At 43.1% G+C, this 18,979-nt stretch overlaps 1 protein-coding gene across 3 annotated transcripts in view; it reads right to left on the bottom strand.

Annotated features, from left to right (window-relative positions):
* IGBP1 (immunoglobulin binding protein 1) overlaps nucleotides 1-16,485 on the bottom strand; it is a 32,076-nt gene extending 15,591 nt beyond the window's left edge. The window contains exons 1-6 of one of the 3 annotated variants that reach the window (XM_032255851.1): nucleotides 16,392-16,485; nucleotides 15,801-16,213; nucleotides 15,146-15,439; nucleotides 3,625-3,820; nucleotides 1,293-1,372; nucleotides 51-163 (exon numbers count right to left, since the gene is read on the bottom strand). In XM_032255851.1, the coding sequence (XP_032111742.1) occupies nucleotides 51-163; nucleotides 1,293-1,372; nucleotides 3,625-3,820; nucleotides 15,146-15,439; nucleotides 15,801-15,988 (871 nt within the window). In that variant the 5' untranslated portion in view covers nucleotides 15,989-16,213; nucleotides 16,392-16,485. Of the gene's footprint in view, nucleotides 1-50; nucleotides 164-1,292; nucleotides 1,373-3,624; nucleotides 3,821-15,145; nucleotides 15,440-15,800 lie in introns of all 3 variants that reach the window. The other 2 variants (XM_032255850.1, XM_032255849.1) reach the window with 2 other exon arrangements.
* Nucleotides 16,486-18,979: the final 2,494 nt, after the last annotated feature.

Here is an 18,979-nt window from a genome sequence, read left to right as displayed (position 1 = left end):
ACTTAATTGCCAGGGAGTAAAAGTACTATTTCCCTCCTATCCAGTCATACCTGGTGTTTCTTTGGCTATTCCTTGATCTGGTAATGCTCCATATTTCCGATGTTGCTCATACCAGTCACTCACCGTCATAGTTGCCAGACTTGGATAACCAGCTCCAAATACTCTGCAAAAATTACACTGCATTTAGAAAATGAACAAAACAAACAAAAAAACAAACCAAAAAACCCAACAACACTACTAAAAAGTCTCTTCTCTTTAACAACAAAATCTGTGTCCTTTTCAGCCTTGTTCCCTATCCAGTCAACTTCTAAGGAGTTGTACAAACTCATGGGAGGATATGTTTAAAAAAAGGGATCCAGAAAGGGGCATTAAGGTCAAGAACCTTCATGAGAAGATGAATAGCCCAGGATCATCTCCCATTAAGCAATCCCAGAGGCCAATGCCCCACAGAGCAGTGAAGACACTGTGGAATGGGTTGGGTGAGTGACTCTGAAAGGTTCAGAAAAGAAAGAGACTCTCCTGCCACCCTAGGGAAAAGCATCTCAAGAACTCAGAATTAAATCAGAGAGAGGCAAATATGTCCTTTTGAGAATCGTAGCTGAAGGCAGGAAGAGTGCCAATAATGTTAAAAAAAAAAAAAAATTTAAAGTATACAATTCTCCATTCAATTATTTTCTTTTTTCTGTTTTATTTGCTTGTTTACATGTGTGCCTTTTTTCTTCTTGAGATGGAATCTTGCTCTGTCACCCAGGCTAGAGTGCAGTGGGGTGATCTCAGCTCACTGCAACTTCTACCTCCTGGGTTCAAGTGATTCTCTTGCCTCAGCCTCCTGAGTAGCCAGGATTACAGGCACCTGCCACCACACCCAGCTCATTTTTGTATTTTTAGTAGAGATTGGGTTTTGTCAAGTTGGCCTCAGGTGATCCTGGCCTCAGGTAATCTGCCCGCCTTGGCCTTCCAAAGTGTTGGGATTACAGGCGTGAGCCACACCATACCTGGCCCATATGTGTCTATGTTTTCTTTTTCTTTTCTTTTTTTCACCAAGTACTAGAGCTGAAGGTCTATATGAATGTGTGTCTATTTTTAAGCTCAAGTTTGTGAAGAAAGTATCTGAGGAAGAGAGACATGGAGAAAGTTTCAGGAGAGATAATACCCCTTTGATGAAAGAACAACTTTCACAGGTGAGATCATGACTTTTCAACACCACCCAGTCTGTGGGTTACTCATGAATTGCCACCCTGACCCATAAAAGCAGAGGGTTGCAAAGCAAACCACTTTCTAGTACTACTTACTTGGCTTGGGCCGTGTTCCGAGTGAGAATGAAGGGTTTCATTGGAGGCCTCTCCAGGCGAGATGCGTTAGAAGTTGATGCCTAACAGGGAAATTAATTATCAGGTGAATTTGCCATTTTACCCAACCTACCATGCGGGCTCTTAAGTCTTCAGGTGCTTGAAAAGTCCTGGATTCAAAATTCACTCACTTTCTATTTATCAGTTTCTAAGATATAGCAGCAGAACACTAATGGTGAAGGTTCCTTAGCTTTGAGGGGGCCTGAGTACCTTGCAAAAAAGAGAGAAAGAGAAAGTTCTCCCAGGAATCATGTCACTAGAAGAAAAAAAAATTACTTGGCTTTAAAATACTCCATCCAAAGAAGGAGATTCCAAAGCCCTCTTCCATGTTCCACCTAAATCCCTTGAGCTGAACTTGAAGCTCCCTTCCTCAGCCTGGCCTTCAGTTAAAAAGTTGAATCACTACCACCCTTCTTCTAAAACCTCTTCCAATGTAATTATGCACTTAATTGTCAATAACTTCTACGGTGCTTTAGAAGTCAGTGTTCCTAAATGGAAGGGACAAGGACGGGTTAGTAGTTTCCATATAGAGGTATATAGAAAAGTTGCAAGGAACCTTGGCTTTCCAGGGGCGTGCTGAAACAAAGGATGGTTAAAGAAAAGGTGCTCACTTAGTTCTAGCTTGATCACTTTCAGAGCCAATTCCAGTAACACAAGAACAATTTAAAACAACACAACAATGACACCAAACAAACAAAAACCCAAAAAACCCACAAAACCCACACACAAAGAAAGGGACAGGGCAGGACCCAGAAAAGTCCAGCCTCAAAATGCTTGAGAAGCACCAATCGAGATGTGCTCCAGAGGCCTTATGACCTTAGAATACTAGTTGTTCATTCTTTTATCTGTTAACATGAAGAACTAGGTTGATGTTATCCTGAGGCAAGAGCTCCTGGGCTAATTAGTACAAATCAAATTACTAAGAGGTTTCTCTGAGGACTTAAATGCCTGTGACTTGCTGATAAATTCAACCCAATTCATGTTGTGTCCTGAACCAAAGAACAAGTGGCGGCTGAGCCTATTCTTTAGAAGCCACAGCTCCAAAACAGGGTTATGATGTTCAAAGAAAGCCAAAGCTGTTATACCAGGTTTCTTTACGGGTTTACTGGACACTCTGTGCATGGAAATGCCCTTGCTGTGTCTCCTACTTGGGTAAGCTAAAGGTGTGAGAGTGCATCATTGTGGCAAGGTTAAATTCCAATTCCTCCCCCAAACTAAGCATATCCCCTTGGTCTTTTGTTTCACATTCTTCCTACTCTTTTCTCCCTCTCCTCCAGTTCTACCTTTCTTCTCCCTTCCCATCCTCTTCCTCTCTTCCCCTTTATTATAGTCAGCACAATTTTTTTTTTTTAAGATGGAGTCCCGTTCTGTTGCCAAGGCTGGAGTGCAGTGGCACAATCTCAGCTCACCACAACCTCTGCCTCCCAAGTTCAAGTGATTCTCCTGCCTCGGCCTCCAGTAGTTGGGATTACAGATGCGCATTACCACACCCGGCTGATTTTTATATTTTTACTAGAGGAGGGTTTTCCCATGTTGGCCAGGCTGGTCTCAAACTCCGTGCCTCAAGTGATCCACCTGCCTTGGCCTCCCAAAGTGTTGGGATTACAGGCATGAGCCACCACAGCTCCCAGTCAGCACAGATTTTAAAGGTTAACTCCCTATGCCTTCCTTCAGCAGCCATCACTTTCCACAACCAACCAGTTTTCATTTCAGAGACATTTCTGTTCCCCATGGTGTACTAGAAAATTACAAATGACTACAAGTGTGTTACAGATTAAAAAGCATGGGGAACACATTAAACTAAAGAGAAAGCTACCCTAGTGACCCTTCGGCCGTTCTATACTCATCTTGATAAAAACAGTGATTTCATGGAGACTTAAAAGGATCTTAAGGCCGGGCGCGGTGGCTCAAGCCTGTAATCCCTGCACTTTGGGAGGCCGAGGCGGGTGGATCACGAGGTCAAGAGATCGAGACCATCCTGGTCAAAATGGTGAAGCCCCGTCTCTACTAAAAATACAAAAATTTAGCTGGGCATGGTGGCGCATGCCTGTAATCCCAGTGACTCAGGAGGCTGTGGCAGGAAAATTGCCTGAACCCGGGAGGTGGAGGTTGCGGTGAGCCGAGATCGCGCCATTGCACTCCAGCCTGGGTAACAAGAGCGAAACTCCGTACCCCCCCCCCCACCAAAAAAAAAAAAAAAAAAAGGATCTTAATTTGATTACCCTCCTACAGAATACTCAAATCTCTGGCAGTAGCTTTCTTTAGCCAGGCTTACCTCTCTTGAAGAGTCTCTTTCTCTCAGGATCTTTATTTCCTGGTCAATGCTCTCAATCTCTTCTAAGCTGATATCAATCCACCTCTGAAGGTGAAGAAGATAATATTCACGAACACGCTCATCATCTGCTTGACCACTTTCCACAGCAGATTTCATTGTAGACAACCTATGCTCCAACTCCTTCTTCTGCTTGTATCTGTTCCACAGAAAAGCATTACCCATTGAAGTTACAAATAAAGAGGCATTCCTTCAAAAGAAGGCCTCAATAAGATTTTATCTTTGCAAATGACCAGGTAGTAGCCATGCCGATTTCTGCCTTGGCAATAATATAGATTCTATACCTATAGAGAATACAGAGTCTGCCACTAGGCAGTTCCCTCAGATGACAAGTAAGGGCCCAGCAGGGGTCTTACTACATTCTGAAGTCAGAAAAATACCGAAGTAACTGGATCTCAGCTAGTCCTTTAGGGACGATGAGTACCTTAGTCATTTGATTATATTGATCTTTACTAGGGTGGGTGCTTAGTATCAAAACACAGTGCTTTCTATGATGCTTCCCTTTTGAGAATTACACCTTCAAAAAAGTCATAGACTCTTAGGGGTCATTTACCTGCCACTTATGCAGGAATGCCTTGTGAAACAGCCTAAAAAATGGTCAACTCTTTTCTTCTGGGCAAAACATTCCCAGCTCTTCTGGCTCATCCTTATATCATCTGAAGACTCAACCACCCTAGCTGCCTTCTTTTTCAGGATGCATTCTAGTATGTCATCTGACAAATATCTACTGAGTGTCTATTGTGTGACAGGCACCGTTCTCAGTGCCGGAGACACAGCAGTGTATCAAAGAGAGTCATTGCTCTCATGAAGCATTCATTCTAGTGGGAGTAGACAAAAAGAAATAGACGAGTTAGGTTGTGATAAGTGCTATGAAAGAGCAAAAAGGTCAAGTGCATACAGTGATGGTGCAAAAGTAATGGTGCTGTTATTTACAAGGCAGTCAGAAGAGACCTCTCTGAAGAGATGACAGTGAACAAAGTTTTCAAGAAAATATGCCAGTATCTGGAAGAGTATGCTAAGGAGGAAGAGCAAATACAAGGGCCATGAGGTGGGAGTATGCCTGGCCTGACATGGCTGAGAAATAACCAGGTGGCCAGTGTGGCTGAGATAAAGAGTGATAGAAAATGAGGTCAGACACAGCCAGGGCTGTAATGTATAGAACTTGGTAGGTCACAATAACCAAAATATCAAATACCATGGTATTTTAAATGGGAAAACCACTGGAGGCTTTTGAACAGAATACATGACATGAATAGAGTGACATAATATGGGCTACTCTGGCTGCTGTGTGGAGTACGGGCTGTGAAGGCTATGAGGCAAGGATATAAGTAAGGAAAGCAATTAAGAGGATACTGCCACAATCCAAGTGAGATGATGACCTGAAATAGAAAGGTACTGATGGAGACAGTGATGTGTGTGTGTATTTAAAATATAAAATAGATATGATTTGTTGATTTACTTGATTTAAGAGCTTGAAGGACAGAAGAAAAAACATCAAGATTTCCAAGAGATGTATCTTGAAATATCTCTACTTAAAATCCCACTCCAGACTCTCCAGAATCAGATGTTCCTCTGTAAGTCTTCAACCAAATCAGCTAAATCTCAAGCTGAAGTCCACAGAGAGTTCAGGGTGGTGGGGTGGTCCTTGAACTGCCTCAAATTTTATACAGACCTCTACCTGTATGCTTTTTCTTTTTTGGCTGAGAAATTTTTATAGATCTTATCAAATTATCAAAGGGACAAGGGGTCCATGACCCATGAAAAGTCAAGAATCACCTTCTGAATAGGCTATTATAAAAATTTTTAGGCTCTTCCATTCCTTTTACCTAACAAGTGGACATTTACTATAATGCTACAAATAACTGAAACACCATCATCCTAGGTAGCTTTTTGAGTAAAACATGACAAAGAACTACAATTCCTAGTTCATGAATGCTATTAGAGATATTACTTGAGAATGTTTAACTCCAGTCTCACTCCCATCCCCAACCCTCTTTCCTGGATGTACCTAAGTCACAGGAAAAAAAAGAACATACAAGGACCTTAGGATGTCTATAATTCAGGGTAAATTCAGGGTTAGTCTAGCAGTCCTCTGAATAAGGTTCTTTTGCTTCTTTTCCCATTCCCTGCATGCTTAAAGCCTAACTACTGTACTCTGCTCCTTTTCTTCTACTTCCTAGCTTCTATGACTTTGCTCATCATCTTTTTTTGTTGTTGTTTGAGACAGTCTCGCTCTGTCACCCAGGCTGGAGTGCAGTGGCACGGTCTTGGCTCACTGCAACCTCCAACTCCCAGGTTCAACTGATTCTCCTGCCTCAGCCTCCCAAGTAGCTGGGATTATAGGCATGCACCACCACACCCAGATCATTTTTGTATTTTTAGTAGAGATGGGGTTTTGCCATGTTGGCCAGGCTGGTCTCGAACTACTGACCTCAGGTAATCTGCCTGCCTTAGCCTCTCTAAGTGCATTACAGGTATGAACCACCATGCCCAGCCTGCTCATCATCTTTCAAACTTCTAACCCAGTGTTTTTAAAATTGTTTTGTCTTAGTAAAAGAACATTTTCTTCTAATGAGAGATGTCATGGAACTCCCATAAGTAATAAACAAGTAAAAGTATTTACCTTGGCTAAATCAGGAGGGCTGCCAACATCCCCCCTGCCCCCTGACCCCAGGCATTGCAGTGAAATTTTAGGGCTCCAAGGAATAGGCTGAAAACCACTGTCTTAGACCTTCATTGCTGTTATATATTCCCCATGGTGGGCCATTACATGGAAACACTCCCTATTACCCTAGAATCCCCTATCTTTGTAACCCTTCTGACCTTGGGCAACTTTCACCATTCCCTTTTTCTGTTCCCAAGCTGTTGAAGAGTTAAGGAATTAGAAACTTGTGTTAAATGTGTCTGCTACAAATCACTATTGTCAAACTTTGGCTGAATGGTCACCCTTGCTCAGCCATACTTTTTTTAATCTTTTGTTAAGACTATTATCATCATCACACTCACCAGATGGCCAGCCAATGAATGTAGAATTCAATTTCCCTCTTCACCATAAAATCTCTGTAACTTCATTCTTCCTCTTTTAAGAATCAGCTCTTGTCTTTAAGGAGCTGATTCTGTCTCTACCAAGGCATTTCCAAGGCAATGTCTTTGTTTTTTTTGTTGTTGTTGTTTTTTGTTTTACCTGTTTTGGTCTCGCTTCTTTGCCCAGGCTGGAGTGCAGTGGCGTGATGACAGCTCACTTCAGCCTTGACCTCCTGGGCTCAAGTGATCCTCTTACCTCTCAGCCTCCTGAGTAACTAAGACTACAGTTGCACACCACCATGCCCAACTAATGTTTAAATTTTTTGTAGAGACAGGGGTCTCACTATGTTGCCCAGGCTGATTTTGAACTCCTAGCCTCAAATGATCCTCCTGCCTCAGCCTCCCAAAGTGCTAAGATTAAAGGCATCAGCCACTATGCCCAACCAAAGGCAGTGTCTTTACCATTCCACTTTTGTTGTCAATCTAGTCCCTCCCACACATTCTTCCAGGCCTCACTCTATTTACTGATCATCTTCTTCATCATTAGCAGCTAGTTTTTCACTCTACTGGTGCCTTTCTCCTGTCTTAGAAACACTTTCCCTCAACTCATTTTTCAACCTTTTCGAATGATCACTCTTCTCTTTATTTTTGTTTGTTTATTTTTGAGACAGGGTCTTGTCTCTGTCACTCAGGCTGGAATACAGTGGTGCGATCACAGCTCACTGCAGCTTTGACCTCTCGGGTTCAAGCTACCCTCCCACGTCAGCCTCCTGAGTAACTGGGACTATAGGCGTACACCACCACCCAGCTAATTTTTGTATTTCTTGTGAAGACGGGGTTTCACCATGTTGCCCAGGCTGGTCTTGAACTCCTGGACTCAAACCATCTGCCTGCCTCGGCTTCATTACAGGCATGAGCCACCACACCTAGCCTACTATTCCCTTTTCTATGCTACAGTGTGAATGGTACTAGAACTGGGAATTTGAAGGCCTGAGTTTAAATCCTAACTGAGCCACTTACTAGCTATGTAACCTTGAGCAATTCAATTCTCAGAGCCCATTTTAGTATCTCTAAAATGGGGATAAGAATGTCTATTTCATGGGGTTGTTAAAAGGATCAAATGGAAAAACACACGTGAAAGTGCTCTGTAAGGAGCACTATTGTTAGCTGATATAGAAATTGAGGCTGGGGGGTGTTAAATGATGCCACATCTATCAAGTGGTAGAAATTGGATTAGTTACCCCAGGTCTGACTCCTAAGTCTAGGCTTTTTCTGCTACTGCATTTTGCTTCCATCTTTTTTATGACCACTCTGTCTCTCCCAAAGATAACTCCAAGTGCCTACTATGATCCAATTACTGGGTTGGGCGCCAAGGGATACAATTATATACAATGATATATTTAGGATACTGAGATACAATTAGTCAAGGTCTCTGATCTTGAGGAGTTTCAAGTCTAGAGACTGACAGATAGTTTTACTGTGATAAGTAACATGAACTAAATGCCATGGTATCTGGGAGGGAAGATAACTACAGAAAGGCTTCAAAGAGGACCTAACATTTGCTTTCTCTTTTCCAGGCTTCTGTAAGTACCTGTACCTTACTGAGTTTCTTTTTTTTTCTTTGAGACGGAGTCTTGCTCTGTCGCCCAGGCTAGAGTGCAGTGGCATGATCTCGGCTCACTGCAACCTCTGCCTCTCAGGTTCAAACGATTCTCCTGCCTCAGCCTTTTGAGTACCTGGGATTACAGGCATCCACCACCATACCCAGCTAATTTTTTTGTATTTTTAGTAGAGATGGGGTTTCACCATGTTGGCCAGGCTGGTCTCCTGACCTCGTGATCCACCCACCTCAGCCTATCAGAGTGCTGGGATTACAGGTGTGAACCATCGCACCCAGCCACCTTACTGAGTTTCTGATTGCTGTTTCCTTCCTCTTCCTTCTCCCTTAACTTGCCCCAAAGTTTTATCCTTCACTTTTTTTCTGTCTACATGTTTTTCCTTGGCAAACTCATCTACACCCAACAAGGCAGAGACCTCCTAAATTTTTCACATCAGTTACAAAACAGTCTCATAAATTTTACTTGCACATTTCCATCTGTCCATGACTATCCAGTTGTCACTTTAGAACCTAAATTCAGTAAATCCAAAACTAGACTCAATACTTACCCAGTGTCCACTTCTCTATTTCTCTCAAAAGGATGGAGGCGCTGTTACCCAACCAGACTCATACTTACTCCTCAAATATGGGAATTAGAGGACACACATGAAGAAACAGGTTTTGAGAGAGAGGACATACCATTCAGGTGTTTTATGTAAGATGGCCTCAGTATCTAAAGGCATGGGGTTAGGGGAATTCCAGAAAGTAAATAAGGATCTGAGTAATTTTTTTTCTAACCATGTAAACTCTTCTTGCAAAAGTAATATCGCTGCTATAACTTCATTTTTTATTGCTTCTTCCTATTTGAAGTACTATAACATGCTAACTTGTATTTCTCCCTCTGCCTCTCTTCTTTTTCAATATTTTATATACACATCACTTCCTTATGCAAAGCTGCAACCATACTGCTCTTAGCTTCTGCCAAACCAAACTATTATCTAGTCTTTGAACATACCTAAATATACCCTGGCTTTGGGCTTTTGTTCTTCTGCTTGTCAACAATAAGTATTGATTAAGTAACTTCTATATGCCAAGCTCTGTGGTAAGCATAACACAGTGAACAAGAAATGGCTTGTGCCCTCATGGAGTATATACACTATAGTAGGGGAGAGAGACAAAACTCAGAAAGACACACACATGAAATAACTGCACATAAGTGCCAAGAAGGAAACAAACATGAGGCAAAGAGAGAATAATAGTTAACTACTTAGAGAGACTGGTCTAGAAAGGCCTGAGGAGTGACATTTAAGCTGAGACTTAGAGGATGAAGAATTAGCCGTATGAAGAGCATTCCATGCAGAGAACTGCACACACACAGATTCTATAGAGGGACAAAGCTGGCTCTATTCAAAGAACTGAAGGACAGTCATTGTGGCTGCAGTCTAGTGAACAAGGGGTGAATGACACATGGTGAAACTGAAAAGAGGCAGGCAGCAGGCCACACAAGGCCTTGGAACAGATTTGTTTATCTCACGTGAGAAATGTTGGTAGCCTAGACTGAGGTATGATAGTGGATATGGAAAGAAACAGAAGGGTAGAATACACCTTTTGTAGCTAGAATGGACTGGCCTTTGCTGATGGACTGGATGTGAAAATTCAGCAAAAGGGAGGAACTGAAGCTAAATCCTAGGTTTCTGGCTTAAAAACCTAAGTCAATGAGATGGTATCTGGGAGGGAAGACAATTACAGATTATCCTAGGTTTCTGGCTTAAGAACCTAAGTAAAAACCACACTTACTGAGATGGGTGTGGAGGCACATTTGGGGTTAAAAAGCCAAGGGTTCAACATATGACATGTCCGAAACACCCATGAAGGAAGGGTGTTGGAAGTATGGGTCTGAAGGTCAGGTGGAGTCTGGGCTGGTGATATGAATGTGGGAGCCATTAGTATGAAGTGTTGCTATCTGTCAGGCATTTAAGAAAAATGTTCAAAATGGGCAGGCCAAAGAAATGCAAATCAAAACAATAGATACTTTTTCTTTGCCAAATTGGATTTTCTTTCTTCTTTTTTTTTTTTGAGAGGGAGTTTTGCTGTTGTGGGTCCAGGCTGGAGTGCAATGGCACCATCTCGGCTCACTGCAACCTCTGCCTCTGGGGTTCCAGCAATTCTCCTGCCTCAGCCTCTCGAGTAGCTGAGACTACAGGCGCCCACCACCATGCCCGGCTAATTTTTGTATTTTTAGTAGAGACGGGGTTTCACTGTGTTGGCCAGGCTGGTTTCAAACTCCTGATCTCAGGTTGATCCACCCACCTCGGCCTCCCAGAGTGCTGGGATTACAGGCGTAAGCCACTGTGCCCAGCCGCCCAATTGGATTTTCTAAGTGTTAACATCCAAGACAAGTGCAGTGGGAAATATTCTAAAACTCTGTTATTGTAGAAAGCAACACTTTTACCATATATCAAGAGCCTCAAAATATTCAAACACTTTGATCCAGTTACTGGTTCTAGAAATCTACCCTAAGGAAACGGTGACAGATGCATTTAAAGACACTTGTTTATAGCATTACTCAGACTAGCAAAAAACCAGTCTAAATATTTGACAATAACAGATTAGTTTAAATAATTATGGTATAACTGTAGCATGAAACATTCATGACCATTCACTATCATGGTTTCAAAAGACATGAAGAAATGCTCACAGAATAATGTTAGGTTAAAAAACAGGATAAAAAGCTCTATTTACAGCATTCCAAATTTATTAGTTCAAATAACTATATATCTGAAAGTAAACACATCAGAAAGTTAACAATGATCATCTATGAGTAACTAGGATTGAGACTTATTTTTAAATTTAAAAATATTCTTCTGTTTTGCAAACTTTCTACAATAAGCACTATTACTTTTACATTCAGGAAAATCTTTTTTTTTTGAGACAGGGTCTTGCTCTGTCACTTAGGCTGGATCACAGCTCACTGCAGCCTCAACCTCCAGGGGCTCAAGTGATCCTCCCAGCTCAGCCTCTGGAGTAGCTAGGATGCCACCACACCTGGCTATTTTTTGGGGGGGGGTATGGGGGGTAAAGACAGAGTCTCACTTTGTTGCCCAGACTGGTCTCGAACTCCTGGGCTCAAGTAATCCTCCTGCCTTGGCCTCCCAAAGTGTTGGGATTACCAGGCATGGGCCACCACGCCGAGCCTAATTTCTATTTTTAACCATCCTAAGACTCATCTCAAATGCCATTTATGTTCTTGTTTTTTTTGAGACAGAGTCTCATTCTATTACCCAGGCTGGAGTGCAGTGGCCCGATCTTGGCTCACTGCAGCCTTCACCTCTTGGGCTCAAGGGATTCTCCTGCCTTAGCCTCCTGAGTAGCTGGGATTACAGGTGTGCACCACCACTCCTAGCTAATTTTTTTTTTTTTTTTTTGTAGAGACAGGATTTTGCCATGTTGACCAGGCTGGTCTTGAACTCCTGACTTAAAGTGATCCACCTGCCTCGGAATCCCAAAATGCTGGGATTACAGGCGTGAGCTACCACGCCTGGTATCAAATGCCATTATGTTCTGAAACCTTTTCTTCATCCCTTCAACCAGATGTGACCACTCCATCTTTCTCTTGCAGTTTTTTTTTTGTATAATTATTTGGATACCAAACTCACTGTTTAAACTACCTATTATCTGCTGACAGGCTGCCCCCAACTTCTTACAAAGGTCAGGATGTTAAATTCCATTTCATATCAATCTAGCCCATATCCTCAGTCAGTCACTACCCCCTAACTTTATCATTCTTCATGGCCCTTACCAGCTGAAATCACATTATTATTTACTAGCTTACTGTTTGTTTCCACCACCGGAATAAAAGCTCCATAACAGCACTGACTTTATCTGGTTTTCTAACACCTAGAACAGCTCCTGGCACACAGGAAGGGATTAATAAATATTTTTAAGTAAATGAATCATCTTCAGCTCTCTAGACCAAGTCTCTCGAGCTTCAGACTAACAGATACCTCTACTTATCTCCTAGGCACGTTTTTTTCCTTCTTTGTTTTCTGAGATGGAGTATCACTCTGTTGCCCAGGCTGGAGTGCAATGGTGCAATCTCAGCTCACTGTAACCTGTACCTCCCAGATTCAAGTGATTCTCCGGCTTCAGTCTCCCAAGTAACTGGGACTATAGGCGCGTGCCACCACGCCTGGCCAATCTTTTTGTATTTTTAGTAGAGACAGGGTTTTACCATGTTAGCCAGGATGGTCTCGATCTCCTGACCTCGTGATCTGCCTGCCTAGGCCTTCCAAAGTGCTGGGATTACAGGCATGAGTCACCGCACCTGGCCTCTAGGCACCTTAAACTCAACACGTTTCAATACTAAATTCATACTCTCCCCTTCCCCCATCTTCTCTTCTTCCTCTTTTCCCATCTCAGTAAATTTCACAGCCATCCACCTGAATTAGAAACATGGACATCTTTCCTCGCTGCTTCCTTCTATCCCACCTCCCACAACCAACTGATCACCAGGTTTCCTGTAGATTCATATCTAAATATATTCCCCCGTCCCTCTGCCACTGCCATAGTAAACCCTAGTCACCTTTGTGACTTAGCTGGGTCTAATCTTTTCCCTCACTGTTTCCTAACTACTGTTAGCTTGTGCTAGTTAAAATGCAAATATGATCATTCTACTACTTAAAAAAAAACAGCAGGGCGCAGTGGCTCACGCCAGTAATCCCAACACTTTGCACTTTGGGAGGCCAAGATGGGTGGATCACCTGAGTTCAGGAGTTCGAGACCAGCCTGGCCAACATGGCAAAACCGCATCTCCATTAAAAATACAAAAATTAGCCAGGCGTGGTGTTGGGCTCCTGTAATCCCAGCTACTGGGGAGGCTGAGGCAGTAGAATTGCTTGGACCCGGGAGGCAGAGGTTGCAGTAAGCCGACATCGCACCATTGCATTCCAGCCTGAGTGACAAGAGTGAAACTCCATCTCAAAAAAAAAAAAAAAAAAAAAAAAAAGAGAAACAGAACTCTTCAGTGAATCTCAGTCACAAAGTAACCTCTTTAGCATGGCCTACCTAATAGCACCTGACATTTATAGAACACTCACCATGTGCCAGATATTGTGCTGTTTTATGTGCTTTTTCCCATTTGTGCTTATTAACCCTGAGATAGGTACACATGGGTCTCAACTTACCGTGGGGCTATATCCATACATTGAAAATATGGTAAGTTGAAAATGCATTTAATACACTTTATTGAACATCATAGCTTAGCCTAGTTTATCTGCAATATGCTCAGAATACTTATATTAGCCTACAGTTGGGCAAAATCATCTCACACAAGGCCTATTTTATAATAAAGTGTTGAATAACTCATGTAATTTATTGATATTCCCCTGACTGTGTATTGCTTCTGCACCAATATAGTAAAAAAATTCTAAGTCAAGCCATCGTAAGTCAGGGACTGCTGTACCATTATTATTTAGTTTTCACATATGAGGAAAGCTGAGGTTCAGTTAGGTTAAATACCTTCCCCAAAGTCCAACAGATTATAAGTAAAACTGGGTCTCAAACCCAGGTCTCTGGGTCTCTGACTCTATGACCAATACTCTTAGCCACAAATAATAATAGTTGATTTTGAGTGCTTACTGTGTCAAACATTGTGCTAAGTGCTTTATATGGTTCTCTTTTAATCCTCATAAATTATAAGGAAGGACCTATTACTATCTGAATTTTGCAGCTGGAGAAATTAAGGTACGGAAAGATTAAACAACTTGCCAAAAATCACACTGATTAATCACATTGTTCGAGTTGGGATTCAAACACCTTACCAAGTTCTCAGCAACAAGTTGCTCCTTCATGTTCCTCACAGCCCAGGCTCTCCTGGGTGTGGACCCTACAACATTCTTCATTATCATTCCTTCCCTCTTACCACCACCCTCTTTGTGTTCTACCATCACCTAATTGCTTATAGCTGCTGTTTTTGTCCTACACATCTCCACCCACCGTTTCGTTAATGCCTCTGCGGATTTACTACAGCTGTTACCTCTGCTGGCTAATGCCCTCCTCTATTTTTCCTCTGGAAATTCCTATTTACATTTAAAGAACTCAGGAGTCACCTCTTCCAGGGGGCCTTCTCCTCTCTCCTGCTCCCTTTGGTTAGGTGCCCCTCCTGTCTGCTCTCATAGTACCTTGTACATACCTCCATAACATCACTTTATATTGACATTCTGTTTCTATGCCTGTTTTCCTCACCAGGTTGTATGCTCCTCCAAGGCAGGGACCAGTCATATTCACACAAATACCTATGCAGTTTCTATCCCCAGTGCCTAGCATAGTTCCTAGGCACTATGACCACCCATTAAATGTTTAAAAAACACCACCACCACCACCACTAAGAAAGTAAGCAACTTTTCCAAGGTCACACGATGAAGCTATGCAAGGACAAAGATCAGTTCAGGATGTTACACATCTGCTCCAGTAGACTGAACAGAGCTCCTCAGTCAATGGACCACAAAATGGCCTAGCTTTCAGATACTGTGCACTTTAGAGACATCTACCTCACTCTACCATATGAACATTGCTATGGTGTGATGTGGAAACGGTTGGGAGACAGTTTGCTAAACCACATTGCTGCTGTTGGCAACCATAACATAGTAGGGGTCTGACAGGTAGGTATTATGATCTCAACAAAAACAGAGGCTTCTTGAAAAACTCAGTTTGCTCTCCCCAGGGCCTATGCTCAATAAGAACCAAGTGACACACACCATTCTGGCCCCCTACCACCCACCAAGAAAGCATGCCCCCGAAAAGCACTGCCACTGGGCAGCACTCAAATTATAGCTATTGACCCACCTCTCTATTTTAGCCTGTCTTTGAGATGCCATAGCAACGAGGTTAGGATAAGCCATGGAGGAATCAGCAGTGTGATTTTCAGCTGAGTTGTCCTTGGTTTTGGGCAGCTCAAACTCTGCCACATGATGGCAACGGCACTCAGTTAAGTAGTTTATAAAGTGTTCTCGAGCCCGCTGCAAATGATCTAGACGCTTGCTGGGGTTAACTTGTTTCATGGTGAGGGCTCCTTGAAACGCTGGCACCAACAGATACTTCAGGTCGGTGGAAGCAATCTCTTCCAAATCTTCATTTCGGCTGGAACAGCAAAAAGGAGGCAGTGAAGCCTGGCTGGGCATTCAAATTGCGGCCTGCTTCCTGGGGGACAGAAGGGGAGGCTGGGCTCAAAGTGGAGCAGAGGGAGGAGGCACGGGAACAGCGGCCAGTTTCACTCAATGAACGCGGCTGAGCGCTCACACCCAATGCCTATGCAATCAGCAGACACTAGGGAGCAGAGTCGTGGGATATCAACCATCTGGGAAGAGAGGTGGGGAATGTAAACCGTGTACACAAGATCACAGTGGGAAGTAGGAACGAAAGGTTCTCACTGCTAAAGGTCCCCTCCACTCAGGCGCAATGGCTCCACTCTTGGTAACAATTACTACTATCTCCCCCATACCTGAACAAGTCGAGCTGCTTTAACATTTCCGCAGCCTTCTCAAGGAGGTCCAGGCCCTTGAACACCTTCTCCTGGACTATCCGGGAACCGGCGGGTTCAGTCGCTACTTCTACTTCATCTAGCAGCTGTTTGCTGGTTTCGAATAGCTCTGGGAGCCGCGGCAGCAGTAACTCGTCTTCAGCGGCCATCTTGAGGAGACAGAAGCCCGGAAGATCTTAATTCCGGGGTTAAAGGCAATCTTGATGAAGAAGTACTGCGCGAGCGCGGACAAAACCGGAAGAGGCACCTCATTGGTCCAATAGCTTCATTGTTACGAAAGCGTCAAAGGACTTCCGGGAACCGCAGTTTGCTGGCCCTGGCAACCGTTTCCATAGACTCATTTTATCACGCAGCCCGTTTAAAGTCGTAGGCATCTGTTGAAAACAAACAAGCAAAACCCTAGGCGCTGTTTTACTAGGTGCTCCTCGTCGCCGACACGGGACTGCCAAGTTCTAAGGGCTCTGAGGCCCGGGTGTAACGAGGCTGAATTTGGAGCGTGAGGAGTGCGGGCGAGCGAGTGCCCTTTATGAACCGGTCAGGCGCGCGCCTTACCTCGCGCGTCGCTCTCTAGGTTAAGGAGCCCAGGAGCTCCAGCAGCCGCGCCGCTCCCACGGTTTTTAGAGCCCGTCGCTTGAGCGACAAGTGCGAGTAGCGCCCCCCTGCGGCTTCCGTCCACCCACCAGATGGAGCTCCGGGTTCCTCCCAACCAATCCTCTCCCGTCCTCTTACCCCTTCACCCCACACACGCCTACAACCCGTAGGCCAGCGTCCTTTGAAGCCCCACTCAGTAAGCAAGATTGGTAACCGGCAACTCCGGTCACCCCACAGCCTGCTTCCCTTCGTGCACTTAATTTCTAAGTCAAATGTTATTTCGGTGCAACCTTTCTTGTCTCCCCACCGCTTTCCACCCTGTGCCCTTCAGCCGCCAAGTCAGGGTTTCTTCTCTGCATCTCTATCATGGCATCTACCACACTGTGTAATTGCTAGTGATTTACAACTCTCTCTTATCAGAATTAATTTGATTCATCTTTACACCCCTGTGGCTAGCCTGAGTACTCAGTCATTATCTGAATAAAAAAAATAAGTGATCAGTTTGTAAAACAGCCCAGTTATGCAGAACTGCATTGTTCAGTAGGTAGTTACTAGCTGCATGTGGCTACTAACCACTTGAAAGTGGCTATTTGAATAGAGATGTGCTGCAAGTGTAAAATACACTCCAGATTTCAAAGACATTTAAAAAAATGTGAAAAATGTCAATACTTTTTACATGGACTACATGTTGAAATGATAGTCTTTTGGATATATTGGATTAAATATATTATTAGAATTAATTGTACTTGTTTCTTTTCACTTTGTAAATGTGCCTACCAGATAATTTAAAACTATATTTGTAGCTCACATTATATTTCTACTGGACAGAACTGATGAAAAATATAATTCCAGGACTTCAAAGAAGGGAGTTTTGTTGTATTTATATTGCTTTGTTCAGTTTTGAACAAAGCAATATAAATTTGTTCAAAACTGAACAAAGCAATATAAATACATACTGATTACCTTAGGATGCAGCCTGAATTGTCCTAGGAGATTTAAGTAGCAGGCACACTGTCTGCCCCTGAAAATAAACTTTTAAAGTAGTATTTTAAACTACATATAGTTGAGAAGAAAAAAGTTTCATAAAAAACAACTAGAGGGCAATATAGGACAGTATAAAATAAGTAATATGCTGTATTGCACAGGCTGTTGGAAAACCAAGAAAGGGCAAGTCATTCCATGCTAGGAGTAGTTCAGAAGGCTTCTTAGACATGACATGCAGTCATATAGAAGAATTTCGAAGTTTCTAGGGAACCTCTAAATCAGAGGAAAAACCCGAGACCAGAAAGGTTAAGGGACTTGCCCAGCCCTTTGTGACAAAGTCAGTGACTTCTGAGTTCAATTGTTTCTACCCCATTAACCTTTAGTTGGGTAGGATTTACAAAGATGAAGATCTTTAATGTGGGACAGATTGAAGCCCCAAACTAGAACGGTGCTTCCTAAGAGAGAGAGGAAACTGTGGCACACGTGTAGGTTGAAAAAGCTTCCCAGGTGATTCTACTAAACCTCCCCTTGCAATCCCTGCTTTATAAACAAAGAAGGAAGTGAGGCTTTGGCGAATTACCTATTTGGTTTGTCTAGCACCTCTAGCAACTCTAGTACTGACCTTTCAGGGTCAGTCTTGGCAGGGAATATAAAAAAGAAAAAGAAAGTACTTGTGGAGGAGACTTAGAAATTTAGTAATTGTGAGAGTAAAGATAATTTGCTTCTCTGCACTTGCTTGGATTAAAACATGTCTTTACTGTTCCTTAAGAGGCAAAAAATAAGCAGAACCTTAATTTGGTCCTAAACTTTGTAAGCCATTTTCTATGGCTTTCAATTTTTTTTTTTTTTTTTTTTTGAGACAGGGTCTCACTCTGTCACCCAGACTGGAGTGCAGTGGCACAATCTCGGCTCACTGCAAACTCTGCCTCCTGGACTCAAGTGATCTTCTCCCCTCAGCCCCCCAAGTAGCTGGGAATACAGGTGCAAGCCATCACACTTGGTTAATTTTCATATATATATTTTTTTGTAGAGGTGGGGTTTCACCATCTTGCCAGGCTGGTCTCAAACTCCTGAGGTCAAGTGATCCACCTGCTTCACCATCCCAAGTGCTGGGATTACAGACATGATTCACTTTGCCCAGCCAAAATGATAGTCTTTATGGGGTATCCCAATTACTTTTAGATTGCCTATTATATATTAGAATTGCCATTTTAAGCATTGCATTTCATCTTATTTTGAAAGGATACCAAGATTAAAAAGTAGTTAGAAAAAAAAAGAATAATGGCCGGGCATGGTGGCTCACGCCTGTAATCCCAGCACTTTGGAAGGCCAAGGTGAGCAGATCACCTGAGGTCAGGAGTTCGAGACCAGCCTTACCAACATGGCAAAACCCCGTCTCTACTAAAAATACAGAAATTAGCTGGGCATGGTGGCAGGCGCCTGTGATCCCAGCTACTCGGGATACTAAGGAGAATTGCTTGAACCCGGGAGGCGGAGGCTGCAGTGAGCTGAGATTGTGCCACTGCACTCCAGCCTGGGTGACAGAGCAAGACTGTCTCAAGAAA

This window comes from Sapajus apella, unplaced genomic scaffold, assembly GCF_009761245.1.
Source record: "Sapajus apella isolate SASKATOON/1434 unplaced genomic scaffold, GSC_monkey_1.0 scaffold91, whole genome shotgun sequence".
Lineage (NCBI taxonomy): Eukaryota > Metazoa > Chordata > Mammalia > Primates > Cebidae > Sapajus > Sapajus apella.
Note: the sequence above shows the minus strand (reverse complement) of the source record. Positions and strands in the feature narration are given on the sequence as shown.